Below are 27,692 nucleotides of genomic sequence, written 5' to 3' on the forward strand. Positions count from 1 at the left end.
AGGTGCCTCCTGTAAACAAACACAGACCAAAACGGGGTGTTAGACTGGTTACACATGCCCAGAACCAGGCTGGATACCGGCACCACAGTGACGTGCAGGCACACAAAGAGCATTCACCTGAACGTTCTATAACCATGGGGAAAATGGGCAAGCTCTCAGGACAAGTAGGTTTCTGCATCTCTCTTGGAAGAAGGCTTATAAATGTTAATCCCAAAACACCCAGAACAGGGACAGTCGAGCACTACATCCCTGGCAAGCTAGAAGAACAGCAAGGGGAGGGATGGCAGCTCAGAGGCAGCTGCCTCAATGCACACAGAGCAACACTGGAGCTGCCAGAATGCTGCTCAGCACAGCAGGATCAGACCCCATTGCCACCACCAGTGGGAACAGCATCAGAGGAGCCCTGCAGAAGACCAAGCAGTTCTCAGCCTCCCTCATTTTAGCATTTCTTTTTTCCCTTCAAGTTACTTTTAAGTCACTGAAATTCCTGTATAAGTCTGGAAGCCCTTGTGCCTTGGTGTCTCTCCAGGAGCTTCCAAGCCATCAAAGGGAAACAATTCTACCAAATTCTCCCTGCTTCCCTTTTTAACTCCCTGTCATGCAGGCACCAAATCTCTGAGGCAGAGGAACTCAGCCCAGGACCTGAGCCTTCTTTCACACTAAATTTGGTCTGCCAGACATCCAAAAAAAAAAAAATCACATCAGTCATTCTCCTTCAGAGCTGGTTTCTCAGCATGGAAAATTACATTTCCTACATGCAGCTAATGCATGAAAAGCTTTGAAAGGTCAAAAAATGAAGCTATCAATTTATCACAAAAAGTAACTTCCTATTACAGCTGCTGAAAGCCTGAGCTCCTCAGTGCAAACACTCCACCTAGAGCCAGCTGTGCCAGCCCTGCTTGTCCAGGGCTGCCAGCACTAGCAGGTGACTTAGCAGTGCCACTACAGCCACCAAACATCAGCCACTGCTCTGAAGGGGACCCAAGCAGACTTCTGGTGGGACAGCCTCCCCTGCTTGTGCAGAGGGTCTCAGCAGAGAGGACCCTCACTCCCAAAAAAAAAAAAAAAAAAAAAAAAAAAAAACCACCACAGACCCATGCTCTTGCATTGGCTTTCCTTTGGGCACCATCCTTGAGAGAGGTCACTCATGAGGTGATCCCAGCCAGCAACATCCTGTCCCTTTGTCCTTAGGGACAACACATGGCTGAGCAAAGCATGGGTGCAAGCACAAAGTGTGAAAGCACTGGGATGGCAGCAGAGCTCCCAGACACACTGTCAACACTTCCCTCCAGAAGGGAAAGGAGCAAGGGAGCCTGAGGGCCTGAGCCACACAGGATCCTCTCCCACCCAGCAGCTGAAGGGGAGCAGAGACCACAGTAACTCCTTCCACCTGAGCAACAGCATCCAGCCCACCCATAACTCTGCCCAGGACAATTCAGTGCCACTGAAATGGCACTGCTGTTCCCCTGCTGCATCCATCCTCCAGCTCTGTGGTCGTCCCTCATGCCTTTTTGCATCCCCAAAAATAACCAAGCAGTGCCAACCAAGACAGGATTTGGACCTCAGGCACTCATTCTGGCCCAGTGAGACACAGGTCAAGTGTCTCACAGGTAAGTGAGAGACTCCTGCATTGAGCAGGACAGGCATGGAATACAGGAATGCAGCAACAGGATCATGGGGCTGCCTGGGGCCAGGAGCCAGAGGGGCTGGCACTCATCCCTTCCTGCCTTAGGGCTGCAGCAAACAGGCTGTGCCATTCCACAGAGCCTCAGCAGGACACAACATCCCTCACCTGCCACAGCTCACCACAGAGACATCATTCAACATCTCAACTTTAGAGCTGGGAAAAACCTGAAGCAAGCTGGAAGGGGAGTGCAAGACCAGCCTGGAGGGGATGCAGGCTGCAAGGAGCAGAAACTCCACGCCAAGCTGAGCACAGCTCCCCCTCATTGCCATCCTGGTGCTGGGAAAGCTGCCAACACACATTTCTCCCTTTGGGACAGAAACAGCCCCATAGGGAGCAGCTGCCTCAGCACTGCTGCACCTGAGAGCAGCCAGGCCCTGCCAGGAGTGCCCCAAGGCTGTCCCCAAGTGCCAGCTCCCACTGCTAGGAGCCAGGACAGACAGGGCTCTTGGCTACACTCTGGCTCAGCTTCCCCACCAGTGACATCCTCTGCAGCTCTGTCTCCAGACACTGCCTGGGACACCCCAGGCACTCTGCTGCTGGCTCCAGACACACAGGCTGTGCCCCAGCCCTGCTCCTGTGCCATTCCCAGTGCCAGCACTGCTGCACGTGGATGGCAGGGATGGGAATTTCTGCAGCTGAGCTCTGTGCAAATGGGGATCATGTGCCCTCTTACCTTAGAAATGGCAGGAAAAGTGTTTGCTCTTAAGTTATGACTCGCTGGAGGAAAGGGCTGAGAATTGACATTCCCATAATGATCACCATGCTGGAGAGAACATCTGACCCCTCTCTTACCACTGTTCTAATCATCCTGGAGGAGCACACAGGATGTTGTCGCTGAGTTCTCTTCCAGATGAACACCCCAAGTTGCCCACAAACACCACAGCAGGTGTCACTGGAGAAAGTTGTGACAGCTCCTGGTACTGCACAAGGATGGAGATGCCTCACCCCAATCTCTTTCTGTTCTCCAGGAAGAGACACCCAGGTGACATGGCCTTCTCTGCAGGGCTCTGGCTCTTTGGGGAACAACCTCACCGATGGCATTTGCCTTCCCTACAGTGGGAAAGGCCATCCGAGACTGACACAGCTCCAGGGTGCAAACAGGAATGGACCCTAGGTTCCCTGGGCTGGGAATCATCTAAACAACTGCTGTCAGCATAAAAACAGATGTGGATTTTCACTTAGCAGAAGGGGAGCAGGAAGGTCTCTAGTCATCTAATTAATTCATCCAACTATTATGAGAAATATCAACTTTTACATAACTTATAGAAATACTTATATTTGTAACTAAATATAACTTTAGATAAGTCACTTTTAAAAAGAGTTACTAATGAAGCCCAGCTTTGCTGAGGTGAAAGCTCAAAAAGTCAACTTTCAGGTACCCAGGGAGAGGCTAGAATATGAAATTTCCCACCTCTATTTCAGGGAAGAAAACACCATTATTCAGCAAGTTCTGAACTTCTCAAAATGCAGGACAATTTCCAGGGACCACATGGGAGTTCTCAGTGCCACAATAAAATTAATTCAGGGAAAAAAAGCAGAACAGCCAACCCCAGAGAATGATACCATTGGAGACAGACCAGGCTTAAGAAGCATAAAGGAAATTTCCCTGGATCTAAATATTTTTGAGGTTACTGTTTTACAGGTCAAGTATTTATGATAAAGAAGGAAGACAAATTGCCCCCTCCTTATTTCACTGCTGGAATTGCCAGCTAAGAGCAAAAACAGCGCCCTTAGGAAGAAGGTAACAAGGAAAAGTGAGTTCCTGAGCACCACACTGCATCATCCCCTTTTGGAGGGGAATACACGGGAAAGCGGAGCATAAGACAAACACAAACTGGTCCTTCACTTGCAGATGTTCCAGTGGTGTAAACATGCATCCAGCCAACCCAAGGACCAACCCCAACTTGCTCATCCCCATGTTGAAGCACCCTGCTGACCCCAGGCCTCAGGAATCAATGCCCAGCACTCGCCTCCTCTGTGTTTATTTCTAGAAAACACACACAACTTGTTGCTCATATTCAAGAATAAACTGTTCAGGGAGCACATCTGCACATGCTGTATTCTCAGGGAAGCAATTTCTGCTGGTTTGGCTGGCTGAGCTTCAATGTCACCTGCACGAGAAATTTCCCTGTTCCCCCATTCTCAGACAAACCTGAAAAAATCCAGCTTTCACCAACAGAGGAGAAAAATCGAGGCTGCTCCACACAGTGACAATCCATGGCTGCAGGAGCCAGGACACCAGCCAGCAGGCTGGGAAGCAAACAGCCCGCTGCCAGCATCGCCTCTTCCCTGGAGATCACATATTCTACGGAAATCTCGAAACTAAAGGAGAAAAGCCCTAGTGATTGAATGAATCCTGCCAGATGAGGAAGCCTCTGGGCACACACCATGGACCGGGATTAGTGTGGGAACCGCTGGTGAAAAGGGCAAATATCCTCCGGAGACAAGGAAATCGTCCTTTAAAGTGAAAACCTGCTAAGGAAAAAAGGCGCTGGCGGCAGAGCAGCGCCGGCCCCCACGGCGCTCCAGGGCAGCACCGCCAGGCAGGCTCTATTCACGCGAAAGGACTGAAATCGAACAGCAAAACAGCATTGCAAGAGCATGAAGTAATCCCACCCCTGCAGTTCGTGTTTTCCTACCCAATTAGCTACTCCAAGTGTAAGACAGGAAAGGAAAAAAAAAAATTTAAACGTGCTGCAAAGCCAGGAGATATTTTGCAACTCCCGGACTCCTGCAGCAGAGCCCTGCACTCCCAAGAGCCGCGGGCGAGGCGGGGGGACCCACGAGGAGGGGAGGAGAAGAGGGGGAAAGGGAAGAGCAGAGGGAAGAAGGGGAGAAGCGCGCTCACTTGCTCCGCCGTCCCTCGGACCGCACGCCCGGGATGCAGCCCCGCTGCCGCCGGCAGGGAGGGAACGGGCTCCGGCCGGACCCGGGGGAGGAAGCGGGTGATGGGGGCGGCCCCGGAGCCACCCCCGCCCGCCGCACAGCCCGGCCCAGCCCGCCCCGCCCCGGGATGCTCGGGGGCCGGGATGGAGCTGCCCGGGCCGGGAGCGCCAGCCCCGCGTGTCCCCGGGCTCACCCTGGCTCAGCCGCGACGGGAACTCGCCGCTCCGTTACAGTTCGTTCCCGAGTTTAACCAAACCGGTTTGAAATCACTGACTAGAGAGCTGGGAACGAGCACAGGGAGCAGCAAAGCCCCCCGAGGCTGCTGGAGGGCAGGGGAAGCGCTCGGAGCCGCTCCGAACCGCGCTGGGCACGGGCACGGGGCAGCCCCTCCGCACCCCGCCCGCGCCTCCCGCTGGAAATCGTCCTGCGGCTTTTCTTGGTTCTTAAGTGGTTCTAACCTCAGAGTCTGGAGACATCTGCTAGAGCAGGATGCCTGGAGAAAGTGAAACGCCGTCCCGGGCTGGGTGTTGATTTTAAACGGTGCAAACCCTCCGTGCTCGTGAAGAGCGGCAGGATGCTGTGGGCTGCAGGCAGGACACACACTGCTCCGCGAGCTCACGTGTGAGGTCCCCTCGCATCAAAGCACGAAGCCAGACCCGCGCTTTTGATGGCTCAGGGATTCCTGCTACCCTAAGAGAAACCAGAGGATCAAGGAGTCACACTGCTCTGCCATCACTACAAACTCCTCTTTGACAGTGGCTGCTCGTCCCTGTGCTGCCTCCATCCCTGCTGATCATTTCATTTCCCCTCCATGGCTTGTCCTGCTTTCCACTGGTGATGCAGCTGGAGCCAGTAATGCTTCCCAGCTGGAGCCTGCAGCCCCAGCCCCTACACCACTCTGTCAGCTGCCTGCAGGCACCTGCAGCCCTGACCCACCCTCACCTGCAGCTCCAACCCACCCTCACCTGCAGCCCTGACCCACCCGCACCTTCAGCTCCAACCCACCCTCACCTGCAGCCCCAACCCTGCCACACCACCCAAATGCACTGAGGCCAGGGAGTGCAGACAGCTCTGATGGGTTTAGGAAAGTGCTTTTGTGCAGCCCTGTGTGCTGGGGCTGCACATCCCTGTGTGCCAGTCGTGGGGATCAGCTCCATCACCTGCCCCAGTGACAGACCCCTGCCACCACCACTGCCCTGCAGCTCCGTGCTGCAGTGTGGAACAGTGAGCTGCAGGTTGCTCTCTGTTCCTGCTGCGCTGCCCCAGACCTATGCACAGAGATGCAGATGGAAGCAGGGTCAGGGGCCTCTTTGTGCAGGCTCACCAGCCAGCCCAAAAACTGGTTTTGTCCATTCTCTGGGGCTAGATAGGGTTTTCTCAGCGATGTCCAGCTGCATGGGCAGCTGGGCTGGAAAATATGGGAGGTTATGGACATAATGTCCCCCTGGTGTTAAGTCTAGAACACACTATATACACCTCTGTTAAATTTAGGCAGGGAACTGCCTATATTTCCATGTTCTTCCTATTGGTATTTTGTGCACATCCACCTGCCTGCTGCAGAGCCACAGAGCATTTAATTTCAGTTAAAAAATTCTCACACTCACACTGTGGTGATTCGTATCAGCAGCCTCTGCTGCCAGCCCAAGGTTTATGTGACTGCCTCTCATTAGCACGATTCGGAGGTTAAGGCTTCTGGGATTTACCAGTGGAGATAAATGTGCTGATGGGCAGCCCAAGGAGCGAAAACCTCTGTGAAACCCTGTGTTAACATTAAGCCTTTTATTGGCAATAGCTGGGCCTCATCAGTCTGTCTCTGAAACAGCATCACCCTCTTTCTTCACATTTGCTAAAGCATAGGCACAGAGAGTAAAACACATGAGTTAATCAGGGGAAAATATACTGTGGGATGAAGAAAGAGACACCACAGTGAAACGGTTGGCTAAGAATGGCAAATGCATTTTTCTTTGTGTGATTAGGCAGAAAAAATCTTATGAAAGGCCCCTGTCTGGCAGAGGACCTGTGGCATACACTGAGCTCCCAAGCTAAAATGCTTTGAGGCATGCTCTGAATAAGGAAGGAAAAATGCTTTCCCTCTCAGTCAAGAGCACCTTGATGCAAAGCATCAGCACCGAGAGAGAGCTGGTGGGGTGGAAGTGGCTCCTCGCCGGGGCTGGGGCTGAGCAGCTGCTCTGAGGAGCCTGAGCCTGAGCCTCCACAGTGCACAGAGTGCAGGTGCTGACCCACACACCACTAATGGTACAGGGGTAAAGAGGAGGGGGCTGAAAGGCTTTTGTGGGAGATTTCACAGCCCCAGGGACATGCTCTGCTCCCATCAGAGCAAAGTGCAGGTGCTGCTTCTCTGCAGGGACTCTGCCCCAAGCACTCCTAATGCTGCAGGGCCATGGGGAGGAGGATGTCATGAGGGGAATGGTACTGGGCACCCCCAGCTGCCCAGTCTGGAGGTCCAGAATGTGCATTTCCTGAAGGCCGAGCAATGCACAGGTCTCAAGACAAGTGAAAGGAAAGAAGGAATGCCAATGGGCTTTTCAGCTTCATTGATTTTAGATTACATCAAATATTCCTACTCAATGAATATTCCTTTTTAATAAGAACACAGAGATGCATTGAGGGCTGGTGACCCTCACCTACAAAGCCAGGCTGAGATCTGGGCTGTTATCCTGGAGAAGAGAAGGTTCCAGGAGACCTTAAAGCCCCTTTCAGTGCCTAAAGGGGCTGCAAGGGAGCTGGACAGGGACTTTGGACAAGGTCCTGGAGTGCCAGGACAAGGGGGAATGATAGAGGACAGGATTAGATGGGATACTGGGAAGGAATTGTTCCCTGTGAGGGTGGGCAGGCCCTGCACAGGGTGCCCTGAGAAGCTGTGGCTGCCTCTGGATCCCTGGAAGTGCCCAGGGCCAGGCTGGATGGGCCTTGAAGCAACCTGGGATGGTGGAAGGTGTCCTTGGACATGGCAGGGACTGGAACTGGATGAACTTTCAGGTCTCTTCCAACCCAAACCATTCCACAATCCCATCATTCACCACTCTGTCTTCATAGGGAGTAAAGGCTGCTGCAAAGGGCTGACATGGTGTCATGAGCATCCTTCTTCCTGCAGTCAGTGACTGGCCAGTCATGGCTGGCTTCCCTTGCCTTCTCCTGTGCAGGCTAAACCCCACCACGTCTGCAGGGTGGCTGTGGGGGATGTGAGACCCAGCCAGTGAGGGCTCACGTGGTCGTGGCTGACCACAAATCAGGGATGTAGATGTTGGGGGGTCAGTTGAGCCAACCCCCCTTGGAGCAGCAAGCTGGTCTGCAGTTGGATTCTTCCATTATGTGAGGCTGCTGTCTCAGATGAGATTGGGGACCCTCATCTCATTGGGGTAACCCAGCTCATTCTGAGTTATTCTTCTAAACCTTAAGAAATCTGAAGTCATTCAAGTAGAACCAATTCCACTGGACATCATGAATCTGTATTCAAATGCTGATGCAGCTTAATTGGCTTAATTTATTGAATTGGTTCAATAAAACCAGTTAATCTGGTTTAACTGGTATATAAAATAAATCTCATTTGAATGTATTATGTGTCTCAATTTTACAAGCCTCCACAACACTCCCTCATCACACTATTTCTATTTTAGATTGATTCTCCAGACAGTTGGACAAAGTGGCTCTTAACCTCCCTCCAGGCAGCTCTAAATCTGCCAGGGAACAGTGGGTTACCACAAAAACGAACTATAATTAACACTGAACATCTTTCCAGTCCTCTACAAGCTTATGAAGAGCAATGATTCCAGGGTGGCAGGGCAGCCTCATGGACAAGTCTTCTGGAGTGAGTTGCTTTTCCAGTGTCAAGACACCAGCTGTGCTTTAAAGTCCCTGTCTGTGTGGTGGGTGAGGCTGACAACACCAACACTGGCACTGCACCCCTGAGGCCAAACCCTTACCTGGCAGTTTAGCTCCAAGGAATCTGGTGCAGGTGCACTCCTGTTTATCTATCCTGCTTCAAACATGGTATTGGTTACCCTGGCCTGGGGCTGCAAATGAGACATTGACAAACCTCCTGTATAACACACCTGCTTCACTTCTGGAACACTTTCTGTATTTTATCTTCTGTTCATCAGTGACTGCACCTTTCCTACGGTTTATAGGAAGGGCTCCTTCCCATAAACTATGTTTATGTGTCTATAAAGCATATAACCCATGTTTATGTTTATGTTGTCTATGGTTTGAGGTCCAGCTACAAAACCTTGTCTAACTCCTCTCCTAATTCACAGGCTTTCAGTTCAGACCCAGCTAACAAGCAGGATTTATAATGAAGGTAGCTCCTAATGAGCTGACACAAGATGCAGCATTGGATCATACTTGCTTTGATCAAAGCCGTGTGCTTTCTGGTTGGAGAGCATAATCAACAACAATTTCTAAAAAGTCAAGTTTGGGTTGATTAAAAATGCCATCTGACAGCTCAAGAGTGTTGTGATGTCTCATGTTCATGAGCTCAGCATGGTGTCCCTCCCCACCAGGCAGGAGAAGGGCTTTTGTTCCTTTCCCAGCAGGCTCAATCCCTTCGGTTTGCAGGGTGAAGGATCTGCCCCAGGAGAGCTCCCATGGCTATGGGACCATCCCTCTGTGGGCAGCAGGCACTCAAGGTTCTCGTGCTGCCCACTTGCAGAGTGGCACATCTGGTGCATCCCCACATCTGGTGGGGATGGAGGGGTCTGATGCCATCAGCAGCAAAGTGGAGAGCCTGCTCCAAGAAAGCAGACAGTTTTATAGTGGCTTGGGAGATTCCTGCCTCAGAGGATGAGAAATTAAAGGAATGAGAGCTGCTGAATCCTTTTCAGTCTTCAATACAACAGGCCAAGGCAGTTCTTTGGGCCTGAACTCTTGAGTTTCTTGCCAGGACACAGACTGCCAGGTTATGTCCAAGCCATTAACTCCTGGGGTTAACTCCTGCCCCCTGCAACACACAGGGGATTAATCCCCACTTGCTAGACTCCCATTTCACCTCCCATTTCCTGTTTAACTCTTCAGCCATCTGAGGTCTAGAATACACTAACAGAGACATTTGACCAAACAGTCCCCAACCACAGCCCGTGCAACAGATTTCTGAGCACATCACTGACACCTCCCATGCCTGTCAGGGAGAGGGAGCCACTGGAGAAAATCACAGCACCTGAAAGCACCACTCTGTCCATCTGCTCTGCTTTAGGAAAAGAGCCGTGGCCTTGGGCAGTCCCCTCCTGCCTTCAGCTCCCTCTAAAGCTTATTTCACCTGACACAAGAAAATTCTTCATTCCCAGTTTCTAGAGCTCCTCTCCCACTCTGTCCACACCCTGCTCCAGCCTACAGGAGAGCAAGAGTCTTCTGCCAGGTGATTTCATTGTCAGGGGAACACGTTCCCTACAAACCACATCACCACAGTCACAATTAGCTCCTTATCCCGAGCTTTTGAATCTGAATGGAGGCTATGGCCACTCAACCCTTGTAGTAAGAAAACTACAGAACATCTATGTCAGCTCAAATTAGAGATAAAAACTGAAAACAAAGGCAGTAAAACACCTTCCTGGTACCTGATCTAGTGAGTGGCATCCCCACCCATGGCAGGACAGGGCTGGAACAAGATGAAATTTAAGGCCCCTTCCAGACTAAAGCATCCTGTGATTGTATGATAAAGTACAGGAGGATGTTTTGGAGGCATCAGGGTCTCTGAGACCTTCTCAGCCACCCCATCAACAGCTCTGCACTGATTCTTGCACTCCCCTCACCTTACAGGAGCTGGACCAGACCCTTCCTCATTCAGGCCAAAGTTGGGTTCAGCCCTAATCAAGATAAAAACCCAATTCACAGGGAATTCACCTTGTATTTTTACAGACAGATGTGATGTGATGCAGAACCCATGATGCCTTCTGGAATGAGGTGTCTGATTTATTATGATGGAAACAAAACCTCTTCAAAGATGCTGTGGTTTTCCAGTCTTAGGCAGGACAAACTGCCTAGGGAAATTAGGAGGTTATAGAACAGGGTCTCCACGGCTGGCCTATCTTAAAAAAAGTTGATTTATAAAAGCCATAGGTGCAGATTAGGACACAGCACCTCTGATGGTTCATAATCAGTCTTTGCTTCAAAACACAGAGGAGAATTGAAGCAACTTTTTCCTGTGCAGGCTGATCTGGCTCCCTGGTGGGAACCAACAACTACCTCTGCTGATGGCCGAGTTTCTGTTTCTGGGTCAGACAGAAATTCAAGAGCTCGGTGGAGATGTTATGAGTGTGGAGCTGCTCAAGAGATGGAGAGCTCCTGCTTTGGGCAGATGACATGGTATAGAAACAATGACCCTTCCTAGATGATCTAGGTGCCCACCACTAATATTTTTTCAACAGATGAGACATTAAAATGCTGATACAATAAAGGAATTTTTATTTCTATGGCACCAAAAACCGATGGGGATTTTTTTTTCTCTGTAAAAATCTGAGATCTGGACCTGTCTGATAGGTCATTCTCCATAAGGATGAGAAGTAGAAGGTGATTTTAGTACAAATATCTCTAGTGAAGAAAAGGGTGAGTTAGATGTGAGTTAGAAACTGAGTGTGAGATAGTAGAAATCAGAAAAGCAGAAATCAGAAGCCTTTCCAGAGATAACATGCATGTGTTTGCACATCAAGATTGCTGTATATGAAAGACTTCTGCTTGGTTTTGGCTGAATGCCCTCAGAGAGATGCAAAATGGACAACTGAATTTGTAAGTGAATTTCAAATGCTCTGAAAAACTCCATCCTAGGTCTTAAATCAAGTTCAGGAGTAATGAAAATGAGGTTTCCAGCACATGAAGACCTGCAGTAATATTTGAATTCTAGAAGACGAAGATGAAACTGAATAAAGAAAAACAAGCTCAATTCTGAGCTTGATTGCTGCCCACAGGGAACAGGATGGAGCTCATCAAATGCTCTTACCTGAGCAATAGATGATGTGATGCCCTGGAGCTGAAAGGTCTTGTCTGAGACCAGCAGCAAAGATAAAGATGATGCTAATCTGCATTGATTAATCAGTTTAATCTGGCAGTGATGTCTGCAGAAATTTAGATACCTTTCCTCCACCTGATGCAGTCTTCTCCATCATCAGCTATCACGTATCATTTGACTTAATCAGTTTTGTGCAGAAGACTGAGACACAGTGTCAAGTGCTTTAGTAAAATCTAAATATATTACTGCAATCTCTTCTAGCATCAGTCACCACACCCCAGACTCACAGCTGACAATTCCCTTCTCATCTAACTCCTAATTATTAACTAAATAGGGAAAATAATAAAAGACAGGAAGGAGAAGCAATCAATAAAGCCATGGAGAAGCAATCATAAAGCTTATTGTCCTTCCTTTGCTAGCAGCAGGGCCCTGTGGACACTGATTGTGGATCTCTCTACATGGATACAGGAGCATCCAGAGGTTTTTCTTTCTCAGTCTTTGCTCCTCAGTTAGCACTGAAGCAGATTTATTTGTACAGTTCCTGCCAGCTCACTTCTGTCTTGTGCCTTTGCACCACACGGTTTTCCAGACTTCTAGACTTTCACTGGTTTTAATTTTCTGTACCACAGGACCACCTCCACCAGGAGCACACACGGTCCCATCAGGCCCTGCTCACACAGCACAGCCATCAGGGATCTGCTCCTTCAGCAGGCAGCTGGCACCTGTGCAGGAGCCAGAAGGAGCTCCTGCTGCCGTGCCCAGTTTGCCCAGCTGCTGCCAGTTGGCAGAAAGGGCCGTGGGGCCATGGGAAGATGCCTGCAGAGCTGGCAGAGGCAGCGGGGCAGCACGGTGGTCAGGCTGAGCCCACCTGTGCTCTGCTCCATCTCCTGCAGAGACACCTCCCAGTGTTTTAGCTTTTATCCAGGAATATTATCATGGAAGACAAGAAAATACATTTGTTTTACACTTTATTAGCAGTTCTGAGGGAAATAAAAAAATACTTGTCTTTGGCCCTTGCCCCTCTCCATCCTCCATGGGGCTCAAACTTCCCCAGAGCTCAGATCTTTGCATTTCATTCCTGGTAGTGTTTGTTTTTCATTCTTTTTTTTTCCTGTAAGTTTAGCTAATAGCTTCTTTTTTCTTTTTTTTTTTTTTTCAGTTTAACTCATGCAAACTTCAGTATCCACACCCTCCAGTGTTGATGAGCCCAGAGCTCACCCCCCATTCCCGGAAGCTGCACTTTCCAGGGAATTAATGGTGCTGTGCAAACACTCAGAGCATGAAATGATCAGGCAAATCTCACAGCCACACTTGGTCCCAGGATTGTTTAAGGCCTCGCATGAAGCCTCAGGAGGAGAAGCCCTGGTCAATGGGTGGGACAATTCTTTGTCCCACAGGAACCTCATCTGCTTTTCACAACAGTCTGTCCTGTGAAAAGGCCAGAGAGAAAAAAAGGAAAGATCCCTCAGGTTTCCATTTGGCTGCATTTTCCCAGACTGTAAATCAGGTAGCGAGAAGCCTGGAGGGCAAAACAGCCCCGTAAATACCTCAGTGCTATGGGTGAACTCTGCAAACTGGGCAAGGCCCTTCCCTTCTCCAAAAGCTCCGAGGGACATGGTTTTCATTTGGTGTGAACTGAGATCTCAGCCTGGCTCAGGATTTTGATGTGTTAATGTGATGATCCTTAACACATTCATCCCCAGGGGCTGTATTAATCCACTGCTTTCCCTGTGGTTTATAAGCTCGTGGCCTGGCTTTATGGGGACCTACATGCATGTGTTAATGCATAATTTGGAAAGAACTCCCCTTTTCTTTTGGATCTTCTCACCGCAGCTGCAGTCTTTTCCAACTTGGATAGGCACTGTAGCACCACTTTGAGAGGAATGAGAGACTTGCCTTTGCAAACAAACTGTGGATCTGCTGGTAAATAAAGCCAGATACTGAGAGATAAAAGAAACAGTAGGAAGGATTCCACTAATTGATAAATGGAATGAGAGATTTGTCTTTACAAACAAACTGTATGTCTGCTGATAAATCAAATTGAATACTGAGAGATGAAAGAAACAATGGGAAGAACCATAAATTCTGTAAAGAATTCCACTGAATGACACAAGGAAAAGACAAGGGTAGGGAGTTATACATTAGAAGCTGGTCTTAGGTATTAGGCGTTTCAGGCATTAGGTGTTTCAGAAAGTCTGCACCTGTCAAGCACCTCAGCCAATAGGGAAAGAGAGAGGACATGCGGCCAGGAAATTAGGATAAAAAGGAGGCTGCATCCTCCAAAAATTCGAGAGACTCCAGGGGAATTCCCCATGGCTTCTCCCTCTATTCAAATAAAGTTACAGGACTCCTCTGTCTCCTTTTTGGACATAAATCTCTGGTGTTTGTGGATTAATTTTCCTGACAATCTGTTCCATGCTTTCATATGCAGGAGGCTTCCTTTGTCTTCCCTGTTTTGTTTCAAACAGGACTGATCCAATGCAACATTCAGGAAGAGGGTGAGGATACAGACTATTTCCCAGTGAAAGTGTCCCTGCTGTCAGCATTTTTCACCTAGCCATCTGAAGCTGAAGCAACCTCAGGTTCTCCCAGGTAAGGTGAAAAGAAAAATTTCATCACTGTAAGGGTAGCCAGGCACTGGCACAGGCTGCCCAGGGCAGTGGTAGAGTCACTAGCCCAGGAGGTGTTTAAAAACCAGGTAGATGTGGCACCTGGGGATGTGGTTTAGTGGTGGGTTAATGGTTGGACTTGTAGGAAAAATCATACTATGAAAAGCTGGGGTCCATAAAGGAGACAGAGGAGTCCTGAAACTTTATTCTAATAAAGGCAGTTAGTCCACCAGGGCACACGCCGGATGGATTTCCTCTCCTGAGGTTTCAGAGGGCGCAGCCTCCTTTTATCCCAAACTCCCAGCCGCCCGTTGCCCTCTTCCTTTCCCCACTGCTGAGGCACTAGGAAGGTATAGCCTTCCTGAACCACCTACCCCATATCTGTCTTGAACCTGTCATTTTACCCCAAAGTTCACAAACTCAATCTCGTGCAGACCCACTTGTCTGTTTCAGGAGTCAAAGCTGTCTGGGCTCTGTAACAAACCTGCTGCTTGTGATGCCTTGGGAAGGCTGACCTAGAACAGAGACTGGACACAGTTAAAGAATAAAACAGGGATTTATTAAAAGGCCTCAATGGATAAACCTTGGGCAGCACAAGAGCCCAGCCAAGGCTACACCCAAGATGAACCAAAATGGTCACAAAATGAACAACTCTCATGGGGTCTCTCACTTTAATAAGTTCTGCTCCATTTGCATATTGGAATTATTTGTCCAGTTACAGCCCCAGCCTATGAAGTCCCATGCACCTTGTTTTTCTCTCTTCAGCCCACATTGTTTATGCTCTTGGGCCTGAAATTTGGATCATTTGTCCTTGGTCCCCAGCTAGAAAATGATTTTTTTTTGTCTCCCTACTCTGTGAAAAGGGCTTACTATCTTCTAATATGAAGCCCAGAAGTGCACATTAAAGCAGCACCGAATCTGAAAAATATAAAAACATCACTTGAAGCTGGTAGAGACATTAAGACACATTTCAAAGACATTAACACCCATCCCCTCACCCATGGAGTTGTGTGTAAAGACATTAGCACACACCTTTCCTATCACAAGGAACTGTTACCTGTGACAGAGTCCTGCTGCCCTGGTGGTGGTTGAATACCTGCCTCGCTGGGAGAAGCAGGGAATTAATTCCTGGTTCTGCTTTTCTTGCACGGCCTTTGCTCTCCCTGTTACACTGTCTTTATCTCACCCCATGAGTTCTCTCACTTTTGCATTACTCTCCCACATCCCACTGGGAAGGGGTGAGTGAGCAGTGTGGGGCTGAGCTGCTGGCTGGGTTTAAGCCACAACATGCCTGTGTACATAGGGAGGATTTTCCTGTGTCAGTTCAGCAAGGAGCACTGATCCCCATGGGCAGCACACAGGAGGAGCACAGCTCATGGAATAATATAATATAGCAATAATATAGAAAGTGTGGGGAGGTGTATTAGTGATTAAGTTCATCTTCAGGTTTAACTTTTTTCTCTTCTTCTTGCTAAATGATGTCTACTTGAATTTTACCCCAGGTAATCCTACCATGATGGGTTATGGGCACAGCTTTCAAAGAGCTTTAGGAACCCAGCAGGAGATCCCAGAGACTGGACAGTTATTTTTATTAGCTGACAGGTATTTGAGAGTTGGGCTCTCAGGAACATAGAAATACAGATTGCAGAATATCACCTGGCACCTGTCAGCCTGAGCAGTGAATAAGTGCTGACATTGTAATATTACAGCTCACCTGTGGAAGATTCTCATGACTTCAGGCCCAAAAATAACTGGTGCCAGAGCTGTGTACCAGCAGCAGTCCCATGTACATCACACAAGTATTTTAACCTGTCTTTTGTAACTAAATTTTTGCACCAGTTGAAATGTTACTTAGTATGGGTGCCAGGTTGAGCTACCCTGCATTTTCCCAGCAAGCAATGTCATGAAGCAGAAACACACTTCAGACTCTGTTAGCTCAAAAATCCAGGCTCTGGCACAAGTGTGTCCTATGCCAGCTGTGCCACATAAGGTGTGAACTGGTGCAGGGCCTGTTGCTGCATGAACAGAATACATCTCTGTGCTGCATTTACCCACTCCAGCACAAGCTGCTCTCAGTGAAAAGTTAGGGTACACACACCCGGGACCTTTTCCTCAACTGGCTTTGTCAGATGATCCAGTGGAAACCCAACCACCCACAAGAGAAGGCAGGAACTGATTTACCCAGCAGCTGCCCTGTTGCAAGACTCCACAGAAGGCGAGGCAGCAGGAGCCCATCATGGAGGTGTGGAGGGGAGTAGGAGAGGGGAGTGGGAGCAGCTGATCTGCAATGCCCAGTGTCAGCATGTTTGAGCCCTGAGTATCAGTAGAGGAGTGGTTTTATCTCTGTCAGGAAGTTTCTGCTCTCCACCTGTCAATTACCACCTCACCCCAACGTCTCTGCCAAGGTTTCACCCATGGTTTAACCAGTGCTCGCTGCAGCTGCGAGGGGCGAGGTAAGGCCTTGCCCTCCCCACCACACTGCCCCTCCTGATTATGTGATGGCAGCAGCCCTTGCCTCACCTAAAACCTTACTCTAAGCCAACATGCAGATATTCATCTGTCTTTCTTCCCAGCAAGGTGCAGCTCAACAGCAAAGTGCCTGCATTAAATCTTCCCTGTCTTTTGGGGGGAATTCTACTGCCTGCACAAAGCAGAAGGCTGAGGAGGGGCACACACTTGATTCATCTCCTGTACAAAGCGATCCTTGGGGTTTAGGCAATCATTTTTAGCACTGCCAAACCACAGAGACGATGCAAAATGTAGCCGTGTCAGTAGTGCTGCTCCAGCAGGCTTCATGCCTCAGGTGACTTTCCCGGATCACAGCAGCCTGATCCCTTTTTTGGTGGTTTTTAACACTTAAATGCCGACAGCATGCAGGTGGCTGAGGAGAGGTGTCACTCTCACGGCCCAGGCTGTGCTCCTCCTGGGACAGCAGGTGATGCTGGAGGCTCCGGGAGTCCAGGGCTCCATCTCCTGGCCAGTCCCAGCCTGCAGGAATCCACCTACCCCCGAGAACAACTTTGGGCACAACAGTATCAGAAAGATCTAAAGTTACTTGTGAAGGGTCTTGAGGGAACTCGAGCTGTGTGAGGAGTGGCTGAGGGCACTCGGTTTGTTCAGCCTGAAGGAGACTGAGGGCAGAGCTCACCAGGGGCTGCAGCTTCATCCCAAGGACCAGCTCTGATCTCTGCTCTGTGACCAGAGACAGGACTGAGGGAACGGCTGGAGCTGTGCCAGGGAGGGTCAGGTTGGATATCAGGAAAGGTTCATCCCCCAGAGGGTGCTGGCACTGCCCAGGCTCCCCAGGGATTGGGCACAGCCCTGAGGCTGCCAGAGCTCCAGGAGTGTTTGGACAGCGCTGCCAGGGATGCCCAGGGTGAGATTGTTGGGGTGTCTGTGCAGGGACAGGAGCTGGACTCATGATCCGTGTGTGTCCCTTCTGATTAATGATATTTAATGATTATGGAGAAGCAGCTATCTGAAAATGAGCTCTTCTTGTTCTGCTGCTGTGCTTTTCAGGGTCTCACAGCATTGCACCTGGTGACTTTGTTGATTAAATTATTTTCTGAGTGTCTGATATCCCTGTCAGCCCTGCTGAGCCCAGGGATATCTGGCTGGGCTCTACCTTGGCTCATGCCTCAGAAGCATAACTGTTCACAGAGTTCTGACAGTGAATTCACACTTCTCTACAAGATTCAGGGCAGGAAGGGGCCAGTCTGTTTGCCAAATTTGGTTGCAAAGTCTACAGAGAGAGAAATCATTCTTTGTCTGTGCCAAAAGTGCAAATTACAATTGGAAAAATGTTGAGTTCGTGAATGTGGAAACTCACGATGTGTGATGATTTTTCTGATATTTTGTAACATTTTATAAGGGGTTTTAAAGTCCTGTCTCGATGAAACACCTGGAATTCTCAACTTCTCTTTTAAAAAGTCTGTGGTCACGTCGCTGCAGAGAATCACGAGCATCTCAATCTCAAGATTCAGCCATTGAAGGCAAAGAACCACTTATTTCCTCCTTTCTAACTTTTTGCTAACTTTCATTCTGTTGTGCGAGGGGGAGGAGTGGATTCTTGCTCCTCAGCTGCCTGAACAGGCAGTGCCGAGTGCCAGCTACGGGCTCTTCTGGAGAACTGCACTCAGCGAGAGCTTATCCAGCAGCCCTCGGAGCGCGCGGTACCACAGCCGCAGAGCAAGGCAGATTCCCCTCTCCATCAAAGAAACCTCACCAATTCTCTTTGATGGATGCAAACAGCAGCAGTGGGGCCGAAGGAGGCTCTGCCCCGTTCCACCGGCACCGGGCCGGGCCCGCCTCCACCTCCGGCTGCGGGGCATGTGCGAGCCGGAGCTCGGCGCTCTTGGGCCGCTCCGCTAACAAAGCTGAGGGGAACAAATCCCCACGGTGTCCTGACCCCAGGAGAGGCGAATACCTCGGGCTGTGGGACAGACCCGCGGTGCCCGAGCCCCTTCAGAGGGGGTAGGAAAGAGAGGGAAACGCCGAAGGCAGCGGAGGGAAAAGCAGCTTCCCCGGGGAATGCCCGGCGCTGTCCCGCCCGCGCCGGGCGGGCACAGCTACCACAGGGACCCCTCTGCCCGACCCCCTCGGCGCTGGGGCGGAGCGGGACCCGGAGCCGCCCGGAACGCCTCAGGCCCGGGGCCGCTCCCGCCTCCGCCGCGCGGGCACGCCCCGCCCGCAGGTCCTGGCAGGGCCGCGGGGAGCGCGGGGCCGGCGGGAGGAGCGGCGCGGCCGCGGCCGGGCTGATGCTGCCTGCGGGCCGCGGCCGAAGGTGAGGGGCAGGGGGCCAGGGCCGGGCCGGGCCGGGCCGGGTCCCGCGGGGCGCTGACCGCGCTGGGCCTTGCAGGGCGGCGGCGGCGCTGAGGGCGGCGCTGGGCGAGGGCGCGGAGCGGCGGCGGGAGCTGGAGCGGCGGGCGGCGCGGAGCCGGGCGCTCCTGGGGCGCTGGTGAGTGCGGCACCCGCGTGTGTGGCGGCCCCGATCCCGGGAGGCCCGCGGGGAGCAGGGAGGCCCGGGCGCTGGTCCCGCAGCCGTGCCCGAGGCCCCGCGGGCCGGGGGCGCTGGTCCGGTCCCGGTGCAGCAGCGCCGGCTCCGTCGCTGTTTGTTCCCGCCAGGGATGATGAGGAAGAGGAGCGGCCGCAGCCACAGTCAGGCTCCAGCACTGAGCAGGGTGAGCGCTTCCCCCGGGCCGCTGCCCCCTCGTGTCACACCGGCCCCGGGCCAGTTGCGGTGTTAGGAGTCATTCCAATGCCCTGCATCCACCTAAGCACCCCCTCTGCCTTTTCCCTCCCTCTCTCCTCCTTGGGGTTGGCTTGGAGTCGTGTCTTGTTAGCCAAGGCCGGCAATGAAGGGACTGCGGGCTTGACCCAAGTTTAGGAATGTCACTTGTTGAGGTTGGCTCGGGAGATCTGTCCTCCTGTGGATCACATCCATCCTGGGTCTTCAAAGCTTCTGGTAATCCTACTTGCATCCTCTGTGCAGCTGTGGGAAGATGCAAGATCCTCTGCATCTTCCCACAGCTAAAAAAATACCCCCTGCACCAGTCATCAGGTTTTATTTCCTTCTGTGCCACCTGGAAGAGCAAGGTAGTGAAGAGTCGTATGGGGAACATCCAGGTTTGAGCCTTCTGACGTGTTTTCTCTTCTTGCAGAAGACAGGCCTTCACCCAAGGAGCTAGAGGAGCTGGAACTGCTGAACAGGGCCTTAGAGAAGGCCCTGAAGGTCAGGAAAAGCGTCTTGAAAACTCCATTAGAGACTCAGGGAGCTACAGGACAGAAATGGGTAGGTGAGGCACATGCTCCCAAGAAAGCTGAAGAGCAGCAGGTGCCTGTTGAGGATGTTTCTGAGTGCAGGAAAGTGAGAGGTGGAAGCAAAAAGCCTATGTTGCTGAAGAAGCCCTCTCCATACCAGTTAAGAGCCCCTTACAGGACTGACCCAGATGTGAAGAAACTGCAAAGGAAGGTCCCAGCCAGATGTGTTTCTCAAGGCCCCAGGACAGCTGGGAAGATCTCCTCAAAAGGAGTGACTTCCAAACAGGGAAAGAGTCACAGGACAGCAACTGGTGCCAGTGCCAGAGAAGTCTGTGCTGCAGCTGAACTCCAGGAGACACCTGGCTTGCCTGAATCTGCCCCAAATGAGCAGCAGAGCTTTTCTGGAGGGGATTCAGCTGCAGGAAAGAATTCCACAGTTGCTGGTAAGCAGTTACTTGATGCAGGGAAGAAAAGTTGTGGTTTCCTGGGAGAGTCCAGCAAAAAGGAGGACACTGCAAGTGCATGGGGAAGGAGCACCTCACCAGGGACAGGCACCCTGCAGGAAAAGGGGTAAGTGTGGGAGGTGGGCACCTCTCCTGTTCTGCTCCACACTCTCAGGCACATGTACAGATCCTGCTGGCTGTAGCTGCTCTCGGTGTCCCAGCCTGGCTTCATTCTCCTCACATCCCTCTCAAGAGGAAGAATCCTATACAGTTTAAAAGCCTTTATTGTGGTTGAGTAAATGCTTTCATTTTAAGGGCTTATTGTTGGATGGCTGAGACTTTGAAAGCCTTTCAATTAAGACTTTTGATGTTTCATAGTCCCCTGTGAGTGGTCTGGAAATTTGTCTCTGTAGAGCTTTCTTGAGCCTTAGCTTTCCTCTGAGTGTACTCTGTATTATAGTATATTGATTTTCTTTATTTATTCTGTTTTTTACACAGTGAAAATATATAATGCATGAATTGTCTCTCTCTCTAAAGCATGTGCCCAGTGCTGTTTGGAGTGGTGGCATCTGGGTTTGATGCTGTCCCTGTTAACCTGTAACATACTGCCCACATAACTACACAAATCAGGACTGACTAAAGTGCAGTTGTTTCAAGGGTTTGGTGCAGGAAGGATTATGAAAGGAATGTTACTGAGATTCTCTGTGGAAAAGTGGCAAAATAATACTTGGAAGATTGGCTTTGTGCCAGTCTGTCTTGTTTAAGTAATTTCTTTCTTCTTTTGCTTTAACAAAACATAGAAGCTCAATCTGCATCTGGAAAGTTTTGAGGAGTATTTCTCTCAGCCACCACAACCTAACTCTTGTGTTTGTGCAGGGAGGAAATGATCCCTTTTCACTGGCATTGGAAAAGCCCCAGGACACTTCAGTGACAGTTGCTGTAGGAACAGGGATCTGGATTCAAACATTTGCTTAAATTCCCAGCTGTGGCCTTGCGTTCATAGTCTACATGTGACTAACAACTGCCAACCCTTCTGTTTTCGTAACAACAGTTTAGGGATTATTCTGCTTCAGGGTTAAGAATCGTATTTCCAGTGGAAGCTGGAATGTCCCTTTCCTATTTCTTGGAGTGTCACATGGTGCTCAGCAAAGCTGCCTTGTCCTGCAGCTTTGCAGGTATGAGAAGGTAGGGCAGGAGGCCATGGCAGACCAGTTTCCCTGAAGGTGCTGTTTCCATGTCTGTACTCTGCTGTGCCATGGCTTTGCTCCCAGCTGCCCACCCTGGGTGAACCTCTGATTGGGCCAGGATGCAGGGGCTCTCCCAGCTCAGCTCCATGATGCCTGGAGAGTTGAATGAGCAACCTAACCTTCCTTCCTTGAGGACAGTCTGAAGACAGTGGTGGATCCAATCTCCAGAGTTGCTGACGTCTCCCATTGCAGCGAAATTAATTTCAGATTTTGACAAAGCACCATTTTCCCTGTTGCAAGACAAGGCTCAGTTAATTGCTTTCCTGCTGCCAGGATTGATCCTTCTCCTGTTTCACAGATGCCAGCTGAAGCTCCCCCTTTCCTACAGGAAAGCCTATTCCAGGAACTCCAGGTAAGACCAGTCTGACCAGTTCAGTGCAGAACTACCCTCAGCTTCAGGGCTGTGAGGAGGGGCCAGGTGTGGCTGCTCTGTGTGCCCTGGGAGGCAGTGACCCCACAGGCCATGGGGCCTGAACTGGGAGCAGGAAGAGCTCCCATACTGCAAGGCTGCTGCTGAGGATGTGTTCTCCTGTTATTGTAGCCACTAGTGCTACTTTTGTTCTCTGAGTGCTAATTGCTGTTAATCACTGAGTTATGAAGTTCCTGGGATGCTTTAATCATGAGTTTAAGGGTGCAGCCGAAGCTTCTGCTGGTGCCACACACCTGTTGAAGGCAGGATACCCCCTGGGATGGGTGTCTGTACACACTATCCAGTGAGAGTTTCCCAGACCATCCCTGCCCTGCCTTTGTGGCCTGGAAGCAGCGCAACTGTGTGTGTCTGAGGCTGGTTCCTGCTGCTGAACTCTTACACAGCTACAGTGTTACTGCAGGAACTTGGGGCTTGCATGCTCTAGTCCATTCTCCAGTCTTCCGGAAGGGTTTCCTACATTTCCTCTGAGAAATCTTGCCATAATTCAGCAGATTGCTCATTATGTGCTTTGTTCAGATATTAAGCATAAACCCTGTCTTAAATCTAACTATAGTCCCTTGTGCTGCCCTCAAGAATTCCTCCTCCTCTTAGAAACTGTCATTTATCAGACACCAGTTTGTTAGTTGCCCTTCTGCAAGTTGTAAAGACTTTATGCCCCTAATTTTCATTTCTAAATTGAGCCTTTTAGCATTCTAATCACTTTCATGTAATTTTATACTTCTCACTATTGCTTTTAACTCAGTAACAGATTGAGAATAACCTTTGCACTAAAGATCCCTTGTAGAGGATTTGCATCTTGCCTGGGAACTTCTATTCTTTCCTGTTCCATTAACCTTGACACTTCTTTGCATAACATATTTCTGTGCAGATTCTAACATGACTTAAAGGACCCATTAGGCTAGAGAGAAGACACATGCACACTTGAGTTAGTCAGGCACTGCAGAACTATTTTAAGCTTCCTCCTGATGGCTCTCACTTACTGTGGCAGGTTTTGGAAGACAGTCCTTAAGGAAAGGATATAATTGGGATTGTGCACTCATGAGGATGTTGAACTCTGTGAGAGAAATGCATCTCTCCAGTAGTGCTGTTATTTGTGCAGTGTTTTATCTAAAAAACTGGTGGAGTCTGGTGTGAAGTCCTGGTCAGCTTCCTCATGATACTGTCCTGAAACCTGTCTTGCATCCCTGACATGCTGCTGTCATTCTGTTTGCCAAACATACCACTTTGTCCCCCCTAAAAATTATTAAAGAAGAATCTTGAGGAAGTTTGGAATATGAAGTAGTTGGGTGAGAGTTTATCCTGTCTGCTCTTTCTTTTGTACACCTATACTAACAGAACAAATGTACAGAAATGCAAATGACTTAGTCCCAAGAAAGGAAGGGAAGATTTGTTGTTTCCTATGGGGTATAAACACAGGCAGGACAATACAACAGAATAAGGGATGTGCTGCAGGTTCACATTCTGCTTATGGAAATGTGCTGTGTTCTGATCCTTCCCCTCAAAACAAGAGGAGAGAGTAACAGGTGCTTTGCAGTGTCTGGTACTTTCTGCAGGGTGTCCTTGTTGATCTGATAGCGGCCCTGGGAATGAGTTGGGAATGGCTGGTAAATAACCTGTGAGAGAGAGGAGGAGAGAGTCACTTGTAATTAAAGCACTGCTGTGCCACACTGGTGTGTCACAGCTCAGCGTGAGCACTGTCTGGTACAAAGGAGCATAACTTCCACCTCCTGCCCCTTTGGAATTTCAGGGCATGGGAGAGATGTCGCCTGTGCCAAACAAGTGCAGATGCAGCAGCTGCAAGGACCCGTTTTGTGGAGAGAATCCAGACAACCGTATCCTTTCCTAGCACACACAGGGTGCAACTGCTCTGCAGTGAGCTCCAAGCTGGAGAGAGTTATGCCTCCAATAACAGAAGTCCCACTTGGGTCTCTAGGCAGTGGGTTTTTTCACAGTACAGCTGTTGAGCACTTGCAAAACTTCTGGTCCAGCTAAATGTGGCCACACGGCAAGCATGCCCTACACAGCTGTGCTGTGCTGTGCTGTGCTGTCCTCACCTTCCCCCTGCAGTGCCACTTCCCTCTGCCCTGCTTCCAGCTGGCCTGGCCTGGGGCTCAGGATTCTGTGGAACCTTCCTTAAGCTGCTACTGTTTGAGTTTTGCTCCCCGAAGCTGACCCCCAGTCCTGCAGAGATAGAGGAGGAATTAAGGGGCCTCCAGGATGTCCCCTCCCATCTGAGGCAGTATGTGGAAGCTGAGCCTGCAGGTAAGGAGGGAAAAAGGGCAGTGGGATTGCAGAAGGCAGAATAAGGATGATTTGGGCTCCAGTTCCATGTGTTTTGTCTTCTTGGCATGTGGTGGACATGAGGGACGGGAACATTCTCTGCCTGAAATGAAGGCTACTGAACCTGAGGCCACTCTGGAAGCTGTTTGGGGAGGAAGGTTCCAGTGTTCACACATTTTCCCTGCTTCTCTTGTAGATCATTCCACTCTGCAAGGAGAGTATGAAAGCCTTCTGACCTTGGAGGGTTTGCAAACCACGGTGTCCCAGTGCCTGCAGAAGCTGCAGCTGCTGCGAGAAGGTGAGACAGTCCCTGTGTGTGTGTGTGTGTGTGTGTGTGTGTGTGTGTGGTCAGGTGTGGACATGGCCCTTTGCCCCCCCTGTGTGCAGGACACTGGACCATGGTCATTTTGCTCCTGTCTATCTTTATGGTATTGGAGCACTTAATTCTCTGGTGGCAAACAAATCTGTGGTACCTGTGTGTGCCTCCCCTCTGTGTTCAGGAGAGACTTGGAGCTTTGAACTGCAGTTGCAGTTCAAGAGGGCCGGGGAGGGGACAATGCAGGCCACAGCTTAGGGTGTCCTGATTGTGCCATGTGTGAGGAGCTTGCCCTGATTAATACAGTGTCTTTAGTCATCAGCTTCTGGGAACAGTAAGTAGCTCATAAAGGCTGCAAGTACAGATTTATCTTGTATGTTTTTGTCTTCTGCCTTTTCTTGTGCCCTGGCAGCTCTGGAGTCCCAGCTGAGGCTGTGCCCAGACTGCACTGGGGATGTGGGGAGCTGCTCTCCAGCCTGTGTCCCTGCCAGGGGACAGGCGTGTGACAGTGCAGACATGCTGGCTGTGCCTCTCCTCTGTTACTCCAGTCTCCAGGAGCTGAGGGACCTGTTTGCCTTGAAGCTGCAAGTGTCAATGCTGCACCAAGAGATTGCCTTACAAAAGGTGAGTCAGGAGGAGTGTCAGTGCTCCCAGAGCAGGGAAGGAAAAGGACAATTGTGGGGCAGCAGCTGTTGTACAAGGTGTTGATGGGCAGCAGCAGCATGGCAAGTTCCTTCAGTGATGTTTCTGTGTTTATGCCTTGTTCTCGTTGTTGGTGAATGAGACTTTTTTTGTTGTTATTGTTAGGGCCAGAGCAGAGGCTCTTACATGCCTGACCCTCTCCTGATAAGATTTTATTTATGTATTCTGAATGAATTTGGCAGTGGAGGAAGTTGTTGGTAATGCCCCTTTTGTCAAGCCTTTACAGCCCTCTTAGGGCACCCACTCCCTCATTCCCTCCTGTGTGACTTCAGCTGGTGAACTCCTCTGTTCTCTGTTGCTTTCCTTTTAAATCTCAATCCACTGTGCTGCTAATCTTGCTTTTACCATTCTGAGACTGTAAGAACAGGGTAGGAGGTGTCAGCTTCTTCAGCAGCCTGAGCAGAGAGTTTGCCACACAAGGATTACTTGTTCTTCTCAGCCAGCAGCAAAGGGCAGAAAAGATCTGTGAAATCAAATCTCCTCCTCTGACCTATTCTTTGCCATTGACTTGAGCGATAGAGGCTGTGGAAAAGTAATTTTTTGTAAGCCAGAGAGGTGTTATTAATAACTGTCTACAGCCCTGTGGCTGAAGACAGATCACTACCTGACTTCAAATGGGATTTCAGCATTATAATCCTGAATTATGGATTATGAAGGGTTTGGGTTTTTTTTGTCTGCCTGAAATGAAATGGTGACCAAGGCCTGATTCCTGCTGCTCTGTTGGTTAACTCAGTTTCTTCTGCACATGTACCCAAATAGATCCTTTGTGCCATGTGAGCCCTGAGGGTTTGAAGCAGCTCTGTGCAGAGTGTGCAGGATGAGTGAAATTCTTGGGACAGGTGAAGTAAGTGGGCATGCAACAAGATAAATACCCCAGAAGAGGATGTACCTGTGTCTGGGCCAAGCCTGTCCACTGCCTTTCCATGGAGGAATGCCAAGTATCATAGAAGTTCCTGGTAGCTCTTAGCCTGTCTGTGATGGTGAAGATCTGTTTCTTCTTAGGTGTCAGGAGCAGAGCAGATGGAAGTGGAGCAGTGCAGCACTCCTTTATGTGCCAGCTTTCCCCTTAGGTAGCTTTCATGTCTGTAGAAACAGACTTCCCAGAGATGAGCAGCTGTGTCCTGCTCCCCTGTCCCTGCACAGAGACTTGTGTAGAACAGGAGAGGGAACCCCCTGCAGATATCCTGTACTCTGTTCTGTTTGGGTCTTCCTCTGTATCCACCAGGGAACAATAATGGAATCACAGATTAACTTGAGTTGGAAGAGACCCAACTCTTGGCCCTGCATGGCCAGCCCAAGAATCCCACCCTCTGCCTGAGAGTGATGTCCAAACACTCCTGGAGCTCTGGCAGCCTTTAAGGACGTGGCTGACACATGTTGTTGAGTTGTCCTCTCTCCTGGGCAGGCACTGTGCAGCAGGCTGGGTGAGATTTGGTGTGCAGGCTGCTCAGACTTCATAACCTCACGCCAGATGAAAAAAGAAAAAAATTAAACTCCCAGGCAAAATGTCTGTCTGAGCATTAATTGAAGAATGGGGCACCAAAGACCAGCTTTTGTCCAGTGATTGAAGTGACCTGTGCTTGAGTTGTCAGTCAGTCCAAATCCAGAGCTGATATTGATGCTGTGCTGGGTTGTTTGACAGCATGGGCTGAGGTCCCAGCACAGGCTGAACAGAGCAGCAGCCAGGCCAGGGAATGTTGGACAGCCTGAGCAGTCCCTGTAGCCTGTTTGGGCTGGAGTTGGCCACTTACACCTCTGGCACAACTGGGAGGTGATGGGAAGAGTCCTGAGTGAGGGGTTGAACTTTACCCTTGGGTGAGTGAACGCTCCACTGTGTGGCTGCAGAGCTCCTGAACCAACACCAGTAGTTTCTTGCAGGATGCTGATCTCATCCCAGTGCTGGGCCTTCCCTGCAGCAGGGCACCAGCACTGCCACTTGATTTCTCTGGAAATGCTGGGTGGCTGCCGAGGCAGCTCATGAGCAGAAAATGAACCACTCTGCCTCTATTAAATATGACAAAAGAAAGTATCCATCAATCAATTAGCCTGTTATTAGTCATACTGCTCTGATTAGATTTCACTTGTTATGCAGCCACTACAAGGAGTGCTGGAGTGCTGCTGGCTCTGGTGACAGTGTCTCCTTTGCTTCTGGCCAGGTGATGATGGCAGAGCTGCTGCCTGTCCTGGAGCCCAGGCCATTGCTGGAGGGCTCTGCAGGGCTGTTCCGGGCCATCCACAGCCAGCTCTGTGAGGGGGGCCGGCTCTTCCCTGTGCTGGTGCGAGACGAGCTGCTGGACTGAGCTGGGCAGCCTCCTGCTAGTCCTGCACAAAGCCAAAGACAGCTCCAAGCAATAAATCTTTTCTATGAACTTCT

General features: G+C 50.2%; 1 protein-coding gene across 5 annotated transcripts; it reads left to right on the plus strand.

The window, feature by feature from the left end:
- Window positions 1-18,370: 18,370 nt before the first annotated feature.
- On the plus strand, window positions 18,371-27,691 carry TEDC2 (tubulin epsilon and delta complex 2). Of its 5 annotated transcripts, none has more exons than XM_064389894.1 (10): window positions 18,377-18,923; window positions 18,999-19,097; window positions 19,265-19,320; window positions 19,801-20,470; window positions 21,889-21,942; window positions 23,768-23,852; window positions 24,168-24,282; window positions 24,497-24,598; window positions 25,029-25,240; window positions 27,475-27,691. In XM_064389894.1, exons 1-10 carry the CDS (start codon window positions 18,382-18,384, stop codon window positions 27,616-27,618), a joined length of 2,079 nt encoding a protein of 692 aa, XP_064245964.1. In that variant the 5' UTR covers window positions 18,377-18,381; the 3' UTR covers window positions 27,619-27,691. The 5 variants fall into 5 exon arrangements, 4 of the variants coding, with proteins under 4 accessions (XP_064245965.1, XP_064245966.1, XP_064245964.1 ...); XR_010347927.1 differs by having other exon boundaries at window positions 18,384-18,923; window positions 25,165-25,240; XM_064389895.1 differs by lacking the exon at window positions 21,889-21,942 and having other exon boundaries at window positions 18,371-18,923.
- Window position 27,692: the final 1 nt, after the last annotated feature.

Source organism: Passer domesticus, chromosome 15, assembly GCF_036417665.1.
Source record: "Passer domesticus isolate bPasDom1 chromosome 15, bPasDom1.hap1, whole genome shotgun sequence".
Taxonomy (NCBI): domain Eukaryota; kingdom Metazoa; phylum Chordata; class Aves; order Passeriformes; family Passeridae; genus Passer; species Passer domesticus.